Below are 22,753 nucleotides of genomic sequence, written 5' to 3'. Positions count from 1 at the left end.
ACTGTGCCACCAGGGAAGCCCAAGCCAGATAATTTTTAAAAACCCATACATCAGATCACTCCTTTGCTTGAACCTCTCTATTTCCCGTTACACTTAGAATAAAGTCCAAACTCCTTCTTCTAGCTTACGCAGCCTTGCAAGACCCTCTGGCCACAAAAGATAAGAGGGAACAAAACTCCAAGCAGAGAGAGCTGGTGCAAAGATATAAAGTGAGGAGGAGCTTGACATATTTGAGGAACAGAAAGGCCTGTGGGATCTCCTCTCCCACTACTCTCCCCTCACTTCCACTACCCTCCAGTCACTATGGCTTTACTTCTGTTCCCTCTGATCTTCTTATGGCTGATTCCTTCTTGACATTTATATTTCAGCTTAAATATTACCCCCTCGGAGAGAACTTTCCCTGATTTCCCAGTATAAATGCTTGTGCTAGAGATACAAATTTTGAAGCACAGGTGAGATTACTTTAGGAGAGAATATAGAGTAACAAGAGGGGCTTTGATAGAGCTCTAAAACCTCTAAATTGAGGCAACATTTACAGTTCATACAGCTATTAACTCAGGACTGTCTGGCTCCAAAACTCCTCTTTCTAAGATAGTGTGCTTTTGGGCTTCCCTGGTGGCACAGTGGTTGAGAATCTGCCTGCTAATGCAGGGGACACGGGTTCGAGCCCTGGTCTGTGAAGATCCCACATGCCGCGGAACAACTAGGCCCGTGAGCCACAACTACTGAGCCTGCGCGCCTGGAGCCTGTGCTCCGCAACAGGAGATGCCGCGATAGTGAAAGGCCCGCGCACCGCGATGAAGAGTGGCCCCCCGCTTGCCACAACTAGAGAAAGCCCTCGCACAGAAACGAAGACCCAACACAGCCAAAAGTAAATAAATAAATAAATAAAATTTTTTAAAAAGTAACAAATGTTCGAGTACAATTGGTGTCTTTTTAAAAAAAGATACTATGCTGTCTCTCAAATAATAGGTATTGAATAAAATTAAATTAATATTAAGATGAAAAGTAAACCTTTGCAGAGGATGAAAAAGCTTTAAAAAGCATATACTTTGCTGGAAAATTAAGAGGTGATATTTAAGATATGTCTTGAAGGGTAAATAAGATTTACATAAGGGAGGCAGCCTGTGCAAAGTCACTGAGGCATGAAAGAGCATAGTACTGAAGTGTTAACTCCAGTAGGCAGGGACATTGTCTGTCTTGTTCACTGCTATATCACCAGAATCCAGAATAGGCCTGGCTCATAGTAGGCACTTAGTACATATTTGTTGGAGGAACAGATAGATGGATGAATTAGTGAATGACACCATACAAGAGTAGGCTTGAACACAGGATGTGTTGGTGAGAGAAGCAGAATATGAAGCAGGGAAGGTAGAGAGAGGTCAGGTCATGGAGGGCCTTGAATTCTCCGTTTAGAATCTTAGACTTTATCCTCCACATAATGGGGAGTGAATTAAGATTTTAAGTAGAAGTTGGAAATGATCAAATTTTGTTTTAGATAGAACAATTTCAAGTGATGAGGAGTGGGTGGGAGGGAAATGGTGAAGGAGATACTGTAGGTACAGAGATATTACTTCTGGTTTCTAGTGCTCAGATCATTTGTCATGATTTTTTTAATGTCTATAGCCCAGCCAGAGCTGGTAACAATAAATAAAGTATGGTATATGCTGCACACATTAGAGTAGAACAGTTTGTATAGTGCCTCGTGACTACTGCTGTATTTTTGTCATGATTGGAAAAATACTGAGGAATGGAGTGGATTGTAACTCACACAAAATATCTCACCATTTCTCATTTTCCTTTTCTTTCTCCCTAAATATAAAGTAAATGTTAGCTATCGTTATGTAAGACCTAATAAAGAAGAACTAAAGACAAATATAATGCTTGTTCAATAAATGCTTATTGTCCTTGAGTGCTTACTCTTTGCCAGGCAGTATTGCTCATTTATCATTGCAGCAATCTTTGAAGACAGGTGCCGTTATTATCTTCATTTCAAAGATGAGAAAACTGAAGTTTGACAAGTGAGATATTTAGGGAATAGAATTAACATGGCTTGCTGATTATTTGGATGTGAGCTATGAGGGAGTGAAAGCACTCAAAATGATACCCAGCTTTCTGGTGTGGGCAACTGATTGCATGGTTGTGCCATTCACTGAGATGGGATTAGAGGAGAAGGAGGAGCAGCTTATGGGAGAGGGGAGAGTAGAAATGTACTAGGTCAACTAAAGACTACATTAAGTTTTAGGTGCCTGAAAGAGATGCCCAGCTTCCATTAGATATTTCAGTCTGGGTTACAGGAGTCTTGTCTGGGCTTCCTATATGTGAGAATCATCAGCATACAGACGATAATCAAAGCAATGGGATTAGTTAAGATCACCCAAGAAAAGTTTGATGACTCAGAAAAGAAGAGAGTGTAAGGAAGAGCCCTATGGAACATGAACATCTCAAAGGAAAATGAGGATCTGCCACAAAAGTGGGAGGGGAACCAGAAGAGTGCAGCATCTTAGAAAAAGCTAAGAGAATAAAGGGTGCTATAAAGTGAATGTTTGTGTTCTTCCCACCCCAATTTATATATTAGAGCCTGGATCCTCAATGTGATTGTATTTGGAGGTGGATCTTTGGGAGTTAATTAGATCATGAGGGTGGGGCTCTCATGAATGGGATTAGTGCCCATATAAGAGATGTGCGAGAGATACTATCTCTCCACCACATGAGGACACAACAAGAAGGCAGCAGTCTGCAAGCCAGGAAGCAGGTCCTCACCAGAACCCCACCATACTGTGGCACCCTGGTCTGAACCTTCCCAGCCTCCAGAACTGTGGGAAATTAATTTCTGTTTAAGCCATTCAGTCTGAGGTATTTTGTTAAGGCAGCCCAAACTAAGGGGGTTTCAAGAAGGAGGGAATAACCAATGTAAAATCCTGCAGAGTTGAAGTATGGTAATGGTTAAAAAGTGTCTATTTTAGCAACACAGTTGAGAATTTTGACTGGAAAGGAGAAGTTAAGCCTGTGTGGCGAAAGGTTTGGGGTGGTGTGGGGTTGAGAAAGGTGACTTTGGAATATTTTAGATGAGAGAAACTGACAATCTTTAAATGCTGATAATTAAGGGCAAATAAGCAGGGAGCCGTTGAGACACGAGACAGACTAGTTTATTAGTGGAGCTCGACTGAGTTAGTAAGAAGGAATAGGGATGTAAAGGGGATGAGGGAGTTTACATCAAAGGAGAGTAGTTGGTTTATTGTTATTATTACCATTTTTATTATTGCAAAAGAATGGAGAAAGGATTGCTGAGGGATCCAGGGAGGTTAAAAAAATTTCGTGGCGAAAGTAGAGGGAATTCCTGTCAGATGAATTCTATCTTGTCTGTGAAGTAACAGGCGACGTTACCTGCTGAAACTAAGCAGGGAGACGGTGGGGAAAGCTCGGCTCTTCATTTATCCCGCCGGTGGACATTTTGTGGCCGTGCATTCTCTCGCTTTCTCTAAGGAACGGCGCTTGATGTTGTTTATGACAAGAATTGTTGATGGAGCGGGTGACAGATTAGGCGATAGCACAGCCGAAACTACCACTCCCAGAATGCAGTGCGGCTCCTGGGAAGTGCGGGGGCTGGGAACGCAGCAGGCCCCTCCCCGCCTCTCGCTCCTATTGGAGGAGCGCTCACATTCCCAGGAAGCCGCGCGCGGGCGGGGCGCTTTTGCGGAAGCCGGCGGCGTCCGGTTCAGCCTCCTCCGGGAGCAGGCAGTTGGCGACTCCGTGGTAACCCGCACAACTCTGTCCCGATCCCCGAGTTCTCACACGGTGTCTGGACAGGTAAAAGCAGCGGGGAGCGCTGGGCCGAAGGCGGGGAGACGATGGCAGAGGGAGGGCAGAGGTGTCGACGGGAAGGTGGAACTAGGAGGCAATGCAAGGGTGACTAGGGCTTCTCTGGTGTCGACAGTTCGAATTGTCGGACAGGTCCAGTTTTGGTGAAGTGCGTTTTATGCCGCTAAAAGGGCCTCGAGTGAAAGAGTCAGAATGCGTCACTTAAGTTGTTACAGAGGAAAAAAGAATGTTAACTTTCCCTCAGTTTGCATTCTGCAAGACCTCTTTGTAGCATTTGAATCTCTTGAGATTTCTTGAATCTTCTAAAAACTCTCTACGCCCTTGTTTCGATGACGTCACTTTCTGCTTTACCTCCTACTTCTGGGCTCGTAGCCCTCTGCGTGCCCTTCCTCCAAGGCCCAGTGTTGTAATTCTTCTAACTCACTTCGGATAGGAGCTCTATATCTCTGCCCCGACCTAGTTCCTCAGCGTCAGACCTGTACAGTGTTGTTGTTCTTATTACTATTGGCCAATATTTAACAAACTGACCACGTACTAGACTCTTTAGTAAATGCTTTACACCTCCCTCCTCCATAATCCCCACAAACAATCAGTTATCAAGTCCTTTTCTTTCTGTCTTATTAATTGCTCTCAACTACCTGTACCTCCATTGTCCCACCCTTGATCCCGGAGTATACTGTCATGTTTCGGACATTTTTACCCCTTTGAATAGCTGTGACTGAGAGCAGAGCCACTCATATGTTTTGTTTAACACACATTTATCGAACAGCTAATATGTGCTAGACACTCTTGTAAGTGCAAGGGATATAGCTGGAAACAAGACATAGGAGGTCGCTACTCTCAGTAGCTTACATATTTGTGAGTGTGTGTGGAAGGGGCAAACAAGAAGAATCAAGGTGATGTTATATGGTGGTGGTGGTTAATGCAAAATAGAACAAATGTTTTACTTGACAGGGTAGTCTCCTATCCTGAGAAAGTTAGAAGGGTTGGGTTGGGTCTCAGAGCATCACCCCAAAAGAATATTTGTAATACCAACAAGAATAGTCTTGGTCTGTGACCAGGCTTCAGGATTTTCATAAACACTTCTTCTTTTTCTCTCTCATATCAATGTTTGTTCTTCATTGTTCTGTCTCCTCCAAGGTTATTACATCAGAATTGGTGGCTTTTCTGTCACTTGCTTTGTTCCTCCCTAAGAAGAGTTGAGGATTGGTTTATTCTCAGCTCAACTCCTTTATCTTAGGGAGATAGTTTGTTAATCAAAATATTGTTCTTGCCAGGTCCTACTGAATATAAAGTTATCTGTCATTTATAGTATATTTAAAACCAAAACATGCTCAGTGTTTATTAATTTATTAAATATTTGAGGGACTATTATATGTCAGGCACTGTGCTGGGCATTGAGAACCTAGTAAGGATAAAACAGACACTTTGACCTCTCTTCCAAGAAGAAATAATTGTATACTGAGGAAATTCCCAATACATAGGCTGACACCTGCATTTTTTTTCTTCATCCAAGATGAGATAATCACAAAACTTTAAGAAATCTTCTAAACAATTGTGTGCATTCTTAGATTATTCACCCTTAAAGTTTATTGCATTTATTTGTTTATGTCTGCCATATTTTACTATGGTTTCCTTGAGTATAGACGTCCTTTCTTACTGGTCTTTATACCTCCAGTGTTTACTATATTGGGTGCCATATAGTAAAGCCTTAGAACATGTGTTGAACTGAAATAGAAAAACTATTTGAGCAAATACAAGTTACTTAATTTATACAAGGCCTTCTTTTTACATATGGCCATTAGACTTATCCCTAAACCTTCTCATTTGCCAAATGTGGACCATTCCATCTCATCAAGCTAGTTTATTTACCTTCTCAAGCATGTTCTCACTTCTGTGCCTTCTCTTGTTCCATAGCTGTCTCCTAAAATGAGTTCCCATCTTTTTTCTGAGCACCTTACATGCCCCCCACATTTAACTTAATGGGACAATTTAATAGTATGCCCCATGATACAAGGGTGGAAAAATTTAATTTCCATAATGTATTTCCTGTGAAACATTCTGCTAACGAACTGTTGCAAGGATTAAACATAATACATCTCCTTGCAGTAATACAGATAATGATACAGAATGCTTTCTTTTGATTTGGCATTGGCTATTGCCATGCGCTATGTGTCGAGTTAATTCTTCCATTTCTTTCTTCTGTTTGAATAGTTGTGCAACGTTTATTCATATAGCACATTATAGTAGCATTTGGGTTCCACTTGGTACAAACACCTTTGAGTATTATTTTTTGCTTAGCTTGAGATAATTTATGAGTTAATGTTGTTCTTCCACACTGTCATCTTCAGAATGTCAGATAACTAAGTCTCAGTTCTTAAAAATAAAAGGCTTTTTCCATGCAGATATCTTTCAGATGTAAATTGTTACTGCAAAGTGTAAATTTTGTCCTTATAACTGATTAAAAAACACAACAGGAATACAAGAGTTCTTGAGTCATGACTGTCATTATGATTTTAGGATGAGTCAACCTAGGAGCAGCCAGACATGCTTCCAATACATTAAAAATTAAGCACTGTTTTAGGGAATTTCTTGGCACCTATGCCTTCGTAATGCAAATGCAGCACTGAATTGTTTGCCATCACTCATTTATATGGTATACATGTAGATAATTGGGTATTCGTATATATTTTTAATGTTATCAAAATAAAAATACAGAATTAAAAAATTTCTCAGAACACAAAGACTTGATTGTGAGAAACACTGACTTGTCCTTTTACCCTACTCAGTTCCCTGAAACCATCTTCAACTTCCATTTGAAGATGCCTCCACTGAGGAGGAACATTTATGTTGTTGCTGTGCTATTTTGTTAGCAATATTTTTATTGCAGGCAATCCCTTACAAATGGATATATGGCAGAAGTTCCTTTGTAAGATCATTGTTTGAAACTCTGGGTGCATTTTTTTCTATAAATAATGCTACTTAGGACATTTTGGTTGTTAAGCCAACGAATAGCATCATATATAACCTTTAATGGACTTAAAGACCTTCACCACAATTTCTAATAATTCCTCTATAAAAAACTACATTCAGAATTCTCACTCGGGTTCCCCCATAGCATATGTTTTTTTTGGAATCCCAGCAACTGAAACAAAATGTTCTTTCCTTAGAACTTTCTGGGCAGTAGAAACTGGTCTTTCTAACTCCAAGCTGTTGGGGGTTGCTCTTCTGGCCCATCGTTCTAAGGACAGGCCTTTAATATGATTATGGAAGGATGTGAGACAGAGGTTTTGGAGAAGAGAGGGAGGAAAGTTGGGGTGGTATGAATATGTGGAGAGGGGAGAGTAGGAGTGATTTGGGAGGAATGGTGAGTTCCCAAGATGGGATTTGTTGTGTCCTTAAAAAAGACGTTGAATCCTGACTCCTGCTCTCTGTGAATGGGACCTTATTTGGAAATAGGGTCTTTGCAGATGTAATTAAGATGTAAGTTAAAATGAGGTCATACTGGAGTAGGTGTCCTTATAAGAAGGGAAGAGACACAGAGACTATCATGTGAAGACATAGACACACGTGGAGAATGCCATGTGACTATGGAGGCACAGATTGAAGTGCTGTAGCTACAAGCCAAGGAACGCCAAGGATTGCCAGCAAACCACCAGAAGATAGGAAGAGATTCTAGAAGAGATTCTCCCCTACAGATTTCAGAAGGAGCATGGACCTGCCAACATCTTGATTTCGAGCTTCTGGCCTCCAACACTATGAGACAATAAATTTCTGTTATTTTAAGCCTTGCATCTTTTGGTACTTTGTCACGCAGCCACAGGAAACTCATTCAGGATTCTTAGCAGGAATGTAGTAGAATTGGGATGATGGCTATGGGACCAAGCAAGGAGTGAGTAAGAGAACAGGGAGGAACAGTGTTAAGACAACTTTCCTTTATGTTCCATTATCTTTTTTTTTCCTTCTCTTTCTGGCTTATAGTTTAATTCTTTTTCTTCTTGAATCTGATCTTATATAGCACTTTATCATGTATTGGACATTCACATACTGCTAATAATTAGCAGAGCCATATTTTCAGACTTCAAATGCAGTATTCTTTTGGCCACAGTTGTTTCTATTGTCCCAAAATTCATTAAGACATTACAGATTCTATTGCAAGATAATAGTAGTGGGCCCATGTGAGATTTGATTACAGGTGTGATCTTTAGCAGTATAGGAGAGAGTAAGAAATGCTTATTTGTTTTTAACATCTTTATTGGAGTATAATTGCTTTACAATGGTGTGTTAGTTTCTGCTGTATAACAAAGTGAATCAGCTATATGTATACATATATCCCCATATCCCCGCCCTCTTGCGGCTCCCTCCCACCCTCCCTATCCCGCCGCTCCAGGTGGTCACAAAGCACCGAGCTGATCACCCCATGCGATGCAGCTGCTTCCCACTAGCTATCTGTTTTACATTTGGGGGAGTATATATGTCAGTGCTGTGCTCTCAGTTCGTCCCAGCTTACCCTTCCCCCCACCATGACTTCAAGACTTCACAGACATCCATGTCTGTGTCTTTATTCCTGTCCTGCCTCTAGGTTCTTCAGAACCATTTTTTTTGATTCTATATATATGTTAGCATACGGTATTTGTTTTTCTCTTTCTGACTTACTTCACTCTGTATAACAGATTCTAGATCCATCCACCTCACTACAAATAACTCAGTTTCGTTTCTTTTTATGGCTGAGTAATATTCCATTGTATATATGTGCCACATCTTCTTTATCCATTCATCCGTTGATGGACACTTAGGTTGCTTCCATGTCCTGGCTATTGTAAATAGTGCTGCAGTGAACACTGTGGTACATGACTCTTTGAATTATGGTCTTCTCAGGGTATATGCCTAGTAGTGGGATTGCTGGGGCATATGATAGTTATATTTTTAGTTTTTTAAGGAACTTCCATACTGTTCTCCATAGTGGCTGTATCAATGTACATTCCCAGCAACAGTGCAAGAGGGTTCCCTTTTCTCCACACCCTCTCCAGCATTTATTGTTTCTAGATTTTTTGATGATGGCCATGCTGACTGGTGTGAGGTGATACCTCATTGTAGTTTTCATTTGCATTTATCTAATGATTAGTGATGTTGATCATCCTTTCATGTGTTTGTTGGCAATCTGTATATCATCTTTGAAGAAATGTCTATTTAGGTCTTCTGCCCATTTTTGGATTGGGTTGTTTGGTTTTTTTGATATTGAGCTTCGTGAGCTGCTTGTATATTTTGGAGATTAATCCTTTGTCAGTTGCTTCATTTGCAAATATTTTCTCCCATTCTGAGGATTGTCTTTTCGTCTTGTTTATGTTGTCCTTTGCTGTGCAAAAGCTTTTGAGTTTCATTAGGTCCCATTTGTTTATTTTTGTTTTTATTTCCATTTCTCTAGGAGGTGGGTCAAAGAGAATCTTGCTGTGATTTGTGTCATAAGGTGTTGTGCCTATATTTCCCTGTAAGAGTTTTATAGTGTCTGGCCTTACATTTAGGCCTTTAATCCATTTTGAGTTTATTTTTGTGTATGGTGTTAGGGAGTGTTCTAATTTCATTCTATTACATGTAGCTCTCCAGTTTTCCTGGCCCCACTTATTGAAGAGGCTTTCTTTTCTCCATTGTCTATTCTTGCCTCCTTTGTCAAAGATAAGGTGACCATATGTGCATGGGTTTACCTCTGGGATTTCTATCCTGTTCCATTGATCTATATTTCTGTTTTTGTGCCATTACCATAGTGTCTTGATTACTATAGCTTTGTAGTAAAGTCTGAAGTCACGGAGCCTGTTTCTTCCTGCTCTGTTTTTCTTTCTCAAGGTTGCTTTGGATATTCGGTATCTTTTGTGTTTCCATACAAATGGTGAAAATTTTTGTCCTAGTTCTGTGATAAATGCCATTCATGGTTTGATGGGGATTCCATTGAATCTGTAGATTGCTTTGCATAGTATAGTCATTTTCACAATGTTGATTCTTCCAATCCAAGAACATGGTAGATCTCTCCACCTGTTTGTATCATCTTTAATTTCTTTCATCAGTGGCTTATAGTTTTCTGCATACAGGACTTTTGTCTCCTTAGGTAGGTTTATTCCTAGATATTTTATTCTTTTTGTTGCAGTGGTAAATGGGAGTGTTTCCTTAATTTCTCTTCAGATTTTTCATCGTTAGTATATAGGAATGCAAGAGATTTCTGTGCATTAATTTTGTATCCTGCTACTTTACCAAATTCATTGATTAGCTCTAGTAGTTTTCTGGTAGCATCTTTAGGACTCTCTATGTATAGTATCATGTCATCTGCAAACAGTGACAGTTTTACTTTTCTTTTCTGATTTGGATTCCATTTATTTCTTTTTCTTCTCTGATTGCCGTGGCTAAAACTTCCAAAACTATGTTGAATAATAGTGGTGAGAGTGGGCACCCTTGTCATGTTCCTGATCTTACAGGAAATGGTTTCAGTTTTTCACCATTGAGAACGATGATGGCTGTGGGCTTGTCATATATGACCTTTATTATGTTGAGGGAGGTTCCCTCTATGCCCACTTCTTGGACAGTTTTTATCATAAATGGGTGTTGAATTTTGTTGAAAGATTTTTTTACATCTATTGAGATTATCATGTGGTTTTTATCCTTCAGTTTGTTAATATGGTGTATCACGTTGATTGATTTGTGTATATTGAAGTATCCTTGCATTCCTGGGATAAGCCCCAGTTGATCGTGGTGTATGATCCTTTTAATGTGCTGTTGGATTCTGCTAGTATATTGTTGAGAATTTTTGCATCTATGTTCATCAGTGATATTGGCCTGTAGTTTTCTTTTTTTGTGACATCTTTGTCTGGTTTTGGTATCAGGGTAATGGTGGCCTTGTAGAATGGTTTGGGAGTGTTCCTCCCTCTGCATTTTTTGGAAGAGTTTGAGAAGGATAGGTGTTAGCTCTTCTCTAAATGTTTGCTAGAATTCACCTGTGAAGCCATCTGCTCCTGGGCTTTTGTTTGTTAGTAGATTTTTAATCACAGTTTCAATTTCAGTGCTTGTTATTGGTCTGTTCATATTTTCTATTTCCTCCGGTTCAGTCTTGGAAGGTTATACTTTTCTAAGAATTTGTCCATTTCTTCCAGGTTGTCTGTTTTATTGGCATACAGCTGCTTGTAGTAATCTCTCATGATCCTTTGTATTTCTGCAGGGTCAGTTGTTTCTTCTCTTTCTTCATTTCTAATTCTGTTGTTTTGAGTCTTCTCCCTTTTTTTCTTGATGAGCCTGGCTAATGGTTTATCAATTTTTTTTATCTTCTCAAAGAACCAGCTTTTAGTTTTATTGATCTTTGCTATCGTTGCCTTAATTTCTTTTTCATTTATTTCTGATCTGATCTTTATGATTTCTTGCCTTCTGCTAAATTTGGGGTTTTTTTCTTCTTCTTTCTCTAATGGCTTTAGATGTAAGGTTAGGTTGTTTATGTGTGTTTTTTCTTGTTTCTTGAGGTAGGATCGTATTGCTATATACTTCCCTCTTAGAGCTTCTTTTGTTGTGTCCCGTAGGTTTTGGGTCATCGTATTTTCATTGTCATTTGTTTGTAGGTACTTTTTGATTTCCTCTTTGATTTTTTCAGTGATCTCTTGTTTATTTAGTAGTGTATTGTTTAGTCTCCATGTGTTTGTAGTTTTTACAGTTTTTTCCTGTAATTGATATCTAGTCTCATAGAGTTGTGGTTGGAAAAGATACTTGGTATGATTTCAATTTTCTTAAATTTACTGAGGCTTGATTTGTGACCCAAGATATGATCTATCCTGGAGAATTTTCCATGAGCACTTGCAAAGAAAGCGTATTCTGTTGTTTTTGGATGGAATGTTCTATAAATATTAATTAGGTCCATCTTATTTAATGTGTCATTTAAAGCTAGTGTTTCCTTATTTATTTTCATTTTGGATGATCTGTCCATTGGTGAGAGTGGGGTGTTAAAGTCCCCTACTAATGGTGTGTTACTGTTGATTTCCCCTTTTATGGCCGTTAGCATTTGCCTTATGTATTGAGGTGCTCCTGTGTTGGGTGCTTAAATATTTACAATTGTTATATTTTCTTCTTGGTTTGATCCTTTGATCATTATGTAGTGTCCTTTTTTTCTCCTGTATTAGTCTTTATTTTAAAGTCTATTTTGTCTCATATGAGAATTGCTACTCCAGCCTTCTTTTGATTTCCATCTGCATGGAATATCTTTTTCCATCCCCTCATTTTCAGTCTGTATGTGTCCCTAGGTCTGAAGTGGGTCTCTTGTAGACAGCATATATACGGGTCTTGTTTTTGTATACATTCAGCCAGTGTATGTCTTTTGGTTGAAGCACTTAATCCATTTACATTTAGGATAATTATTGATACGTATGTTCCTCTTACCATTTTATTAATTGTTTTGGGTTTGTTTTTATAGGTCTTTTCCTTCTCTTGTGTTTCCTCCCTAGAGAAGTTACTTTAGCATTTGTTGTAAAGCTGGTTTGGTGGTACTGATTTCTTTTAACTTTTTGTGTCTGTAAAGCTTTTGATTTCTCTGTTGAATCTTAATGAGATCTTTGCTGGGTAGAGTAATCTTGGCTGTAGGTTTTTCCCTTTCATCACTTTAAATATGTCCTGCCACTCCCTCTGGCTTGCAGAGTTTCTGCTGAAAGATCAGCTGTTAACCTTATGGGGATTCCCTTGTGTGTTATTTGTTGCTTTTTCCTTGCAGCTTTTAATACTTTTTCTTTCTATTTAATTTTTGATAGTTTGATTAATATGTGTCTTCGTGTGTTTCTCCTTGGATTTATCCTGTATGGGACTCTCTGCACTTCCTGGTCTTGATTGACTACTTCCTTTCCCATGTTAGGGAAGTTTTCAACTATAATCTCTTCAAATATTTTCTCAGCCTCTTTCTTTTTCTCTTCTCCTTCTGGGGACCCCTATAATTCGAGTCTTGGTGTGGTTAATGTTGTCCCAGAGGTCTCTGAGACTGTTCTCAATTCTTTTCATTCTTTTTTCTTTATTCTGCTCTGCAGTAGTTATTTCCACTATTTTATATTCCAGGTCACTTATCCGTTCTTCTACCTCCGTTATTCTTTTACTGATTCCTTGTAGAGAATTTTTAATTTCATTTATTGTGTTGTTCATCATTGTTTGTTTGCTTTTTAGTTCTTCTAGGCCCTTGTTAAATATCTTGTATTTTCTCCATTCTGTTTTCAAGATTTTGGATCTTCACTCTCATACTCTGAATTCTTTTTCAGGTAGACTGCCTATTTCCTCTTCATTAGTTTGGGCTGGTGGGTTTTTACCTTGCTCCTTTATCTGCTGCACATTTCTCTGTCTTCTCATTTTGCTTAACGTACTATGTTTGGGGTCTCCTTTTTGCAGGCTGCAGGTTTGTAGTTTCCGTTGTTTTTGGTGTCTGACCCCAGTGGGTAAGGTTGGTTCAGTGGGTTGTGTAGGCTTCCTGCTGGAGGGGACAGGTGCCTGTGTTCTGATGGGCAGGGCTGGATCTTGTCGTTCTGGTGGGCCGGACGCAACCGGTGGTGTGTTTTGGGGTATCTGTGAACTTAGTATGACTTTAGGCAGCCTCTCTGCTAATGGGTGTGGTTGTGTTCCTGTCTTGCTAGTTGTTTGGCATGGGGCATCCAACACTGGAGCTTGCTGGCTGTTGGGTGGAGCTGGATCTTAGCGTTGAGACGGAGATCCCTAGGAGAGCTCTTGCTGATTGATACTATGTGGGGCTGGGAGGTCTCTGGTGGTCCAATGTCCTGAACTCAGCTCTCCCACCTCAGAGGCTCAGGCATGACACCAGGCCAGAGCACCAAGACCCTGTCAGCTACATGGCTCAGAAGAAAAAGGAGAAAAAAAGAAAATAATAATTTTAAAAATTTTAAATATTTTTTTAAAAAATTTAATTATTAAAATAAAAAAGTAATAATGAAAAAAAGAAGAGAGCAACCAAACCAATAAACAAATCCACCGATGATAATAAGTGCTAAAAACTATACTAAGATAAACATAAAGATCTGAAATCAGTTCCAGACAGCAGACCGCAAGTCAGTTACTCCCAAAGTCCACTGCGTCAACTTTGGGATGATTCATTTTCTATTCAGGTGTTCCACAGATGCAGGGTACATCGAGTTGATTGTGGAGATTTAATCCTCTGCTCCTGAGGCTGCTGGGAGAAATTTCCCTTTCTCTTTTTTGTTCGCACAGCTCCTGGGGTTCAGCTTTGGATTTGGCCCCACCTCTGCACATAGGCCGCCCGAGGGCGTCTGCTCTTCGCTCAGACAGGACAGGGTTAAAGGAGCAGCTGATTCGAACGCTCTGGGTCACTCAGGCCGGAGGGAGGGAGGGGTACGGATGCAGGGCGAGCCTGCGGGGCAGAGGCCGGCGTGACATTGCACCAGCCTGAGGCGTGCTGTGTGTTCTCCCAGGGAAGTTGTCCCTGGATCATGGGACCCCGGCAGTGGAGGGCTGCACAGGCTCCCAGGAGGGGAGGTGTGGATAGTGACCTGTGCTTGCACACAGGCTTCTTGGGGGCTGCAGCAGCAGCCTTAGCGTCCCATGCCCGTCTCTGGTGTCCGAGCTGATAGCCATGGCTTGCACCCATCTCTGGAGCTCGTTTAGGCGGTACTCTGAATCCCCTCTCCTTGCGCACCCCGAAAAAGTGGTCTCTTGCCTCTTAGGCAGGTCCAGTCAGCTCCCAGCCCCCACCCACCACAGTGGGTGAGCAGACAAGCGTCTCAGACTGGTGAGGCTGGTCGGCACCGATCCTCTGTGCAGGAATCTCTCCGCTTTGCCCTCTGCACCCCTGTTGCTGTGCTCTCCTCCGTGGCTCTGAAGCTTCCCCCCCAGCCCTCCCCCCATCTCCACCAGTGAAGGGGCTTCCTTCACTGGGTGAAGGAAGTTTGATTTGTTTCCACACATGGTGTGGAAACTTTTCCTCCTTCACAGCTTCCTTCCAGAGGTGCAGGTCCCGTCCCTATTCTTTTGTCTCTGTTTTTTCCTTTTTCTTTTGCCCTACCCAGGTACGTGGGGATTTTCTTGCCTTTTGGGAGGTCTGAGGTCTTCTGCCAGTGTTCAGTAGGTGTTCTGTAGGAGTTGTTCCACATGTAGATGTGTTCCTGATGTATTTGTGTGGAGGAAGGTGATTTTCACGTCTTACTCCTGTGCCATCTTGAAGGTTCCCTCAAGAAAGGTTTATTAGTGACACCTGAGAGGAAAGTAAAGTTTCTGTTGCTGTGTACCCAATGTTTAATAGGCATTTTTAAAATAGAGGACTGCTTTTATTGAATAAAACACTGCTATGCATAACTTACATAGCTATCCTTATAACTTATATTCACTGTTTCTAGTTGTATTCTAAATAACGTCCTTCCTCTTCTAGGTGACTATACTTTATATAAACTTGAAGACTGCTGTCTTTTTCATGTGTAATATTTCTAGTGCCTCTAGCCATTCTTCAAGTGATACAATCTCCAGGTCTCTCACCATACTTTGCCCTTCTGTCCAGTCTTAGAATACTGTACCTAGAATTGAACTCAGCATCACACATGTGTTCTAAATAGGACAGAGTATAATGGCAATAGTACTTAAAGAGATCAAGACACCCTGTTTCTTAATGTAATTTAAGACTACATAAGCATTTTAAGCAATTACATCATAGCACTTCATAACGAACTTATGGTCCACTAGCACACTAGATCTTTTTGTATTGTTGCTAAACTCAGTTTTCTTCTTGAAGCTGCTAAAGGACTGAGGCTGCTACCTTTTCATCTCTTTGTCTCAGGGACCATATGATTTCTCATCTCTGTTTCTCTTTGTGTTTTTTTCCCACTCCACTGTATGTCTCTTTGACCCTTACTGATGACTTCCTTTCTTATAAAATTTCAGATACTGTTTTACAGTCTTAAACTGTGTGTCAGTGAACAGAACTGGGAGGTGACACTTGTTCCTTCTTCAAGGTTTCTTTTCCTTTGGCTTCAAGGTCACCACACTCTTCTGGCTTTCCTTTCGCTTTCCTGGTAGGTCCTCCTCCATCTTCTTTGTGGGTCTCTATTCATCTACCTTTCCCTCAACTATTTGGTATGCCTTGTGTTTTGTCTTTGGTTTTTCCCTCAATTTTGGTTGTGCCTTTGGTTTTTTTCTGTATGCAACGTATCTTTGGCAAATAAAGCATGTTTAAAATGGCAGGTCTAGATGAGCTCATCTAGGATAAGAGAGTGCAGAACCAATCCCCGTGGAAAGTCAACATTTAGAGGTCAGCTAGAGGAGAAGGATTCAGCAAGAAGACAGAAGGAACAGCCAGGCATGTAGGAGTGTTCCCAGAAGGAGGGTTATTCAGCTGTGTTGACTATTTCTGAGAGGTCAAGTAAGGTGAGAATAGAGAAATGACCACAGAAGTTTGCAGTGTAGAGGCTGTTGGTGATCTTGACAAGCATGGTTTTGTGGAGTGTTGAGGGGAAAAGCCAGATTAAAGAAGAGAAGAATTAAAAGAAGATAGAGAAGCAGAGATGGTGTGTAGATGATGATTTTAAGAAATGGAGCAGTACCTGGAGCATGTTACATGGTCAGTTGAGTCTTTTAGGATCAAGGGATATAATGTATGAGAAAGTTATTTGGAAATTATAACATGCTACTACATATGTGTTTGGAGAAATCCCGAAAGAAGATGGCTGAGGACACAACCCTGGGAAACACTTTCATTTAGAGAGTGCAATGAAGAGACCCCAAGAGGAGTTCAGCTCAAGAGACACATGAGCATTTCTGTTCTGTATGCTGTCCTTCATACCAAGGACATTCCAAGAGGGAATCAGTGGATTCCCTGACCTCAAGCATTTTATAGTTGCTGTGTTTCACAAAACGTGGTCATGTGAATCACCTGCATCCAGACAGGCTTGGCTTAAGTATATATTCCAGGGCCCCACCTCAGGCCTACTGAATCAGAATTTCATGGAATGATACCAAGGATTTGAATTTTTAACAAGTGACTCTCACTTTGCCACCCAAGATGACTCTGGCTTACTGGATGAAACTGAACATGTTAACAAATAATGTTAGGTTGAAGAGTTAGTTGAAGAATAGGAAGATATTTGTTCATCTCTTTTATAAGTTCATGCCATTAAATAAGAGAAACCAGGCTGTTCTGTGGGGAAAAAAAATAGTACAAATTCATAAACATGAGGAAAATACAGGCATACCTCTTCTTATTGCACTTTGCTTTATTGTGCTTCACAGATATTGCTGGTTTTTTTTTTAACAAATCAAAGGTTTGTAGCAACCCTGCGTTGAACAAGTCTGTCAGTGCCATTTTTCCAACAGTATTTTGTGTACTTCATGTCTCTGTGTCACATTTTAATAATTCTTGGAATATTTCAAACTTTTTCAGTATGTCTGTTATGGTGATCTGTGATCAGTGATCTCTGGTGTTACTGCTATGACTCTCTAAAGGCTCAGATGATGGTTAGCATTTTTTAGCGATTAAGTTGTTTAAAATTAAGACATGTACATTGGTTTTTTTTAGATATAATGCTATTTCACACTTAATAGACTACAGCAGAGTGTAAACATAACTTTTATATGCACTGGGAAACCAAAAAATTCATGTTACTTGTTTTATTGTGATATTTGCTTTATTGCGGTGGTCTGGAACTGAACTTGCAATACCTCCGAGGTGTTACTGTAATCTTAAACTCATTCTGTATTGTTTTAGAAATATTTTATTTATAAAGGATCTTACCATAATTTATAGAACCATTCCTCTCTTGCAGAAGATTCGGGTTATTTTCAGTTTATTTCTGTAATGGATAATGCCTTCATAGGACAGGCAGAATATAGTATAGGGATAAAATTGTGGCTTCTAGAACCATACTGCCTGGGTTTAAATCCTATCTTTTACCACTTACTAGCTCTGTAATTCTGGACAAAGTATTTACGTCATTTATACTTCATTTTCCTCATTTTAATGTAAGTATCATGATAGTGTATTAATTTCATTGATGTAAGGATTGAGTTAAGTGTTTAAAATGGTGCCTGGCGCATAGTAAGTGCTTAATAAATATGGGCTGTTATTATTGTTAATAGGTATATTTGTGAATATAGAATCTAACTGCTCTTGAACTATTTCCCTAGGATAAATTTTCAGGATGGGATTACTTTATTAAAGGATGAAGACATTTTTATGTCCCTTTGCCGTCTATGGACGTTGCTTTTCCAAGGATGATAACAGTTTGTGCTGTGTAATTTGTAAATGCAACCTATCTATCAGTGTAATGTACGTGTGTGTATGCATGTATCACATATACATTACATTGTATACACACACACACAAAAAAATATTATGTGTATGATTTGGTTTGTCTTTAAATATGAATGCATATCAGTGTGGTTTAGATTATAAGCTTGTAGAAGACTGTGACTTTGTTAAGTCTGTTGTTAAGTCTGTTCTGTTTAATGTTACGGTGCCTTGGTCAATACTGTCTCCAGATGGATGTTGGTAATGATAGTAAGTTACTTTTGAAAGATTATGTCAAAGAAATATTCTAAGTCTTATGTGTCTTTTTTCCTTTTGATAGATCGAAGCCATGGCCATTCTTTTCGCTGTTGTTGCCAGGGGAACCACTATCCTTGCCAAACATGCTTGGTGTGGAGGCAACTTCCTGGAGGTGACAGAGCAGATTCTGGCTAAGATACCTTCTGAAAATAACAAGCTAACATACTCACACGGCAAGTGAGTTCTGCTCTGTGTGGGTAGCGGGTGAAAGAAGTGCATTATATTATTATAATCAGAACAGTAGAAAACTAGAAAAGCAAGCTTCTCTGTAGATAATTTGAATAAGCTGACAGAACAATAATCTTTACCAGCTTAGAAAATGTCTGGTTCTATTAATTTTAAATTTAACTAAAAATTATTTTATTCTGTCATCAAAGTGATATTAATATTTTAAAGAAAGATATGGAAATGTTAGATGTAAAAGTGACTCTGCTATAGAGCTCTAGTATATGTGAAACTTGATGTAGTTAAGATAAAGAATATTTTTTTCTTTCATTCTTTCTGTAAATATTTACTGAGCACTTAACTATCACCAGACGCTTTGCTTGGTGCTGGGGATACAAGAAATCACTCAGTATTTGCCCTCATGGAGGTTATAGTTTAATGAAGGAGACAGTCATATCCATAGGTAATCACAGTAGAGGGTAGAAGCTAGTGGACAGAGGGATGGTGTTCCAGGTAGAAGGAGCAGCTGGTAGAGAAGTATGGAGTCATATTTAGCGAACTGCAGGTGGTTATCTGTGACTGGTGCCCAACATGGTGAAAATAAAGCTAGAGAGACTGACAGAAGAGAAGTCCTGTAGGGCCTCATAGGCCATGTTAAGGGGTTATACTTTACCGTATGGGCAATGGGAAGGCATTGAAAGTTTTCAGCTGGGGTGTGACGTGGTAAGCTTTTGCTTTAGAAAGATCACTGTCGTGGCTGGTTGGAGAATGAATTGGAGGGGGCATAGGTGGGAAATCTTAGTAATCATAAAAAGCGCCTCAACCTTCCTCCTCAGTACCTAACAATCTTTTGTTACCTAACTCATCCTAATTTCCTTAGACCCTATCTCAGAAGGAGGTCCTTATTGGTTTCCAGGGCCAACTCCTTGTATAATTTAGGATCTAGTCTAAGTTGCTGTAAGAGAGAGAGAGACCCCAAAATACAGTATTAATTTATGAGATAGCCCAGAGATGAGTACTTCGGGACTGGTGGGGTGGCTCTGCCATTTTTAATTAGTGCCTTCCAACTCTGGCCAAGGCAGCTTCTTCAGTTCTTGTTACTTCCCTGTGCTTTCCCAGTATTTTTAAAGGCATAGCCCAGAAGTGGCCTGACAGTTTATTGTTCACTGCATAGTTATGTAGCTAACCCAGCTGGAATGGAGACTAGAATTTGTCATCTCTAGCTGTGCAGCCAAATGCTCAGCTAAAACTCTGTTACTCTGGAGGAAGTTATAGGACATCAGGAGACAACTTGCAATCTTGCAGTCTACTCTTCTGGGCCACCAAAATATTAGGATGTATTCTTCTTCCCAAACATAGAGCATACCTCCTCTCTGCAGGAGGTGGCCCCAGAGACTCATCTGATCGCTGTGTCCAGCTCCAGGTCCAGACAGTCTGAGTGATACACAGTCCTTTCCATCACGCCCAGGAGTGGCTCCTGTGGCCTATTAACAACAAACTAAAAGACAAGTCATATCTCCCTGTTTCACCAGCCCAACCCAATAGACATTGGTGGAATAAGAACAACATCACCAAGTGGAAGTTGTAAACCTTGATTTAGAAAAGGGAAGAACAAGAAACACATAGATGTCACTGCTTCTTAGCAATATTCAAATAACTACTCCACAGCAGTTTCAGAGACTCCTATTCTGACCTGGGAGTGGTTAGTGGTTCTGCTTTCGTGGAAGAAATTCTTCATCTTTTCTCCCTTTGTTCTCCAGGAGGCTCTTCCTGGTCCATTATCCTCTCTGGCCACATCCAGAATGGGTGTTAGTGTGTCATCTTTGGGAACTGTATAGGTTTTGTAGTCTGTTACTTCCTGGTGTAGTTTAGGGGCTAAGAAGTTACCTCTGGGTTAAATGACCTCAGTTTCTTGTAAGTATGGCTTTAGGGTTTCTTCAAAAATTTATTGGGCTCAACGGTCGTGTTTCTAGTCAGTTCCCAGGAAGATGCTCAGGGAAAGCACGTGTCATCTTTGTAGAGGCAAGGCTGGGAAGTAGGGCATGTTTCTTCCACTCATATTTTATCAGGCAGAACTTAGTCACTAGCCAATCTAGCTACAAGGGAAGCTAGACTATGTAATCCAACGAAAATGTGGTTATAGTGCAAGAAAGTGATGTTATCCATCTGCTGTGTCTTTCCACCTGCATCCTGACCCAGTCCTACCTGGTATCCTTTAGAGTAAGTCTGTATCACTGAGTTGTCTTTTCTTTTTAACCTTTTGCCTTAGTTTCTTTCCTATAATCATGTTCTATCATCCCAATCAAAAATATCTTTTATTACTGTACACCAACAGAAAAAAGTACATTTTACTGTATGAAAATCATTTCTCCCTGAAATCTGACCTTCCTCTTGCTATTTCTTTCTTTCTTTAATAGCATCACCAGTCATTCAGTTGGCTAAGCCTAAAACTTCAGAATCATATTTGACTTCTTAACCAAATCCGTGCCATTCTCCTACAGGAGGTATTTCAATCTCCTGTATCCTCACTTGTCATAGTGTTTGTTCAGGCATTCATTGTTTCTCATTTCTAATAACCTCCTCCTAGCTGGTTTTTCTGCTTCTAGTTGATCCTTCCTTAAATCTGTATTTCACATTCCTATGATTATACTTTCTTGCTTAAAACCCATTGCTTTTAGAATAAGGTCCAAATGCAGCCTTCACAATTTTGTCTATTCCTGACTTTTCTATCATTATCTCTATAGAAATCTTTGTCATTCCCTGACCTATCTATGTTGTTTCAAGCTTTGGTATATTTTTTTCATGATGTCGTGTCTTGGAATGTCCTTCCCTTCCTAGGTCCCCGGTAAAGTTCTGCTCATTTTACAGGTTCCAAATGAAATACTTTCTTAATTGTCACTTTAATCCTTCTGATTAAAGGGCAGTTCTGATCATGTCCCTTCCTTCAGCAGGTACTCAGGGTAAAGTTCCTTAACACTACTTGAAAGATTCTTCAAGATCTGCCCCTGCTCCCTTCTCTGGCCTTATTCTCTCATTACTTGAGCCCTCAGTTTTGTTCTCCAGCCATACTCAGCTATGTGCATTTCAATGTTGGGTTCTTTCTCTCTTCCTAGCCTTTGCAATAGCTATTACTTCTTAAAAATCTGAGTTTGTCTTCCTGAGCTTATACGTTTCCTCTTCTGGAAACCCCTGAACTCCAAGACTGGGCCAGGTGCCCCCTTTATGTGTGTCTCCATAGCATCCTGTGTTTATTCATATTGTAGCACTTATGATGCAGTGTTATAATTGCTATCTTTATTTTTTGTCTCTGTCCTCTGACTATAGGCTCCTTGATGGCAAGGACCATACCTCATTACCTTCTGTGGTCTTTGCACCAACGTACTCCCAAGTGTGGTTTAGGAGAAACAAATTTTGTGGGGAAAATGATGACTTTCATTTTTGCACCTGTAGTGTTTAAGTTGTCTATGGTACTTCAGTTGGATATGTCTAGTAGACAGTCGTGTATGCAGGCCTGGAGCTCGGGAGATAGGTCAGATTTAGATTTGGGAATCATTATAATTGTAGTAGCTGAAAACAGATATTGACAGCAAAACAAGAGAGTGAATGCCACCCTCCAGGGAGTGTGTGTGAGAAAAGCAGGGGGCTGAGGATGCTGCAAAACATCAACAGAGTGAAAGAGACTACCATATAAACCAGGCAAGCCTGGTGTCAAGAAATCTAGTGGAGAGAAAACACTTTCTAGAGGAAGGAAGTGATCAGCACTATCAAATGTGTCAGAGAGAGCCACTGGATGTGCAGTATGGAAAGCATTGGTGGAGTTGATGTGAACAATTTCAGTGGTGGAGGAAGACATTTTGCCTGAGTTCCCATACCTCCTTGTAATTCATATCAAGCCTCTATGTGAACGTTAATAATACAATTCAGCAAGTATTCTTGCCTGTCTACTTGCCCAGGGTAGGAATCTGGGAAGCAAATAGGCTTATCCCTCTGCCTCACCCCCAGTAGCCAGTCATCAGGTTCTATTATTTCTTCTTCACTGCCCATAGTACTTTAGTTTGTTTCTCTCAGTGTTCTACTTCAGTAGTCTTCTGTCTGGTCCTCCTTTCGGTCAGTTCTCCACACTTTAGCCAAAGCATCCTTTTATATGGCAGATCTGATCACACTCGTAGGCTAAAACCCTTTGATGCTTGTTCATTGTTCTTAGGA

At 40.1% G+C, this 22,753-nt stretch overlaps 1 protein-coding gene across 1 annotated transcript in view; it reads left to right on the top strand.

Moving 5' to 3' along the window:
• The first annotated feature begins 3,665 nt into the window (after positions 1–3,665).
• Positions 3,666–22,753, top strand: part of VAMP7 (vesicle associated membrane protein 7) — a 67,943-nt gene continuing 48,855 nt past the window's right edge. Inside the window, exons 1-2 of the mRNA XM_059050514.2 lie at positions 3,666–3,810; positions 18,405–18,559. Coding sequence (XP_058906497.1) covers positions 18,414–18,559 — 146 coding nt within the window. The 5' untranslated portion in view covers positions 3,666–3,810; positions 18,405–18,413. The remainder of the gene's footprint in view (positions 3,811–18,404; positions 18,560–22,753) is intronic.

Source organism: Kogia breviceps, chromosome X, assembly GCF_026419965.1.
Source record: "Kogia breviceps isolate mKogBre1 chromosome X, mKogBre1 haplotype 1, whole genome shotgun sequence".
Taxonomy (NCBI): Eukaryota; Metazoa; Chordata; class Mammalia; order Artiodactyla; family Physeteridae; genus Kogia; species Kogia breviceps.
The sequence above is the reverse complement of the archived record's forward strand: the minus strand, read 5'-3'. Positions and strand labels throughout refer to the sequence as shown.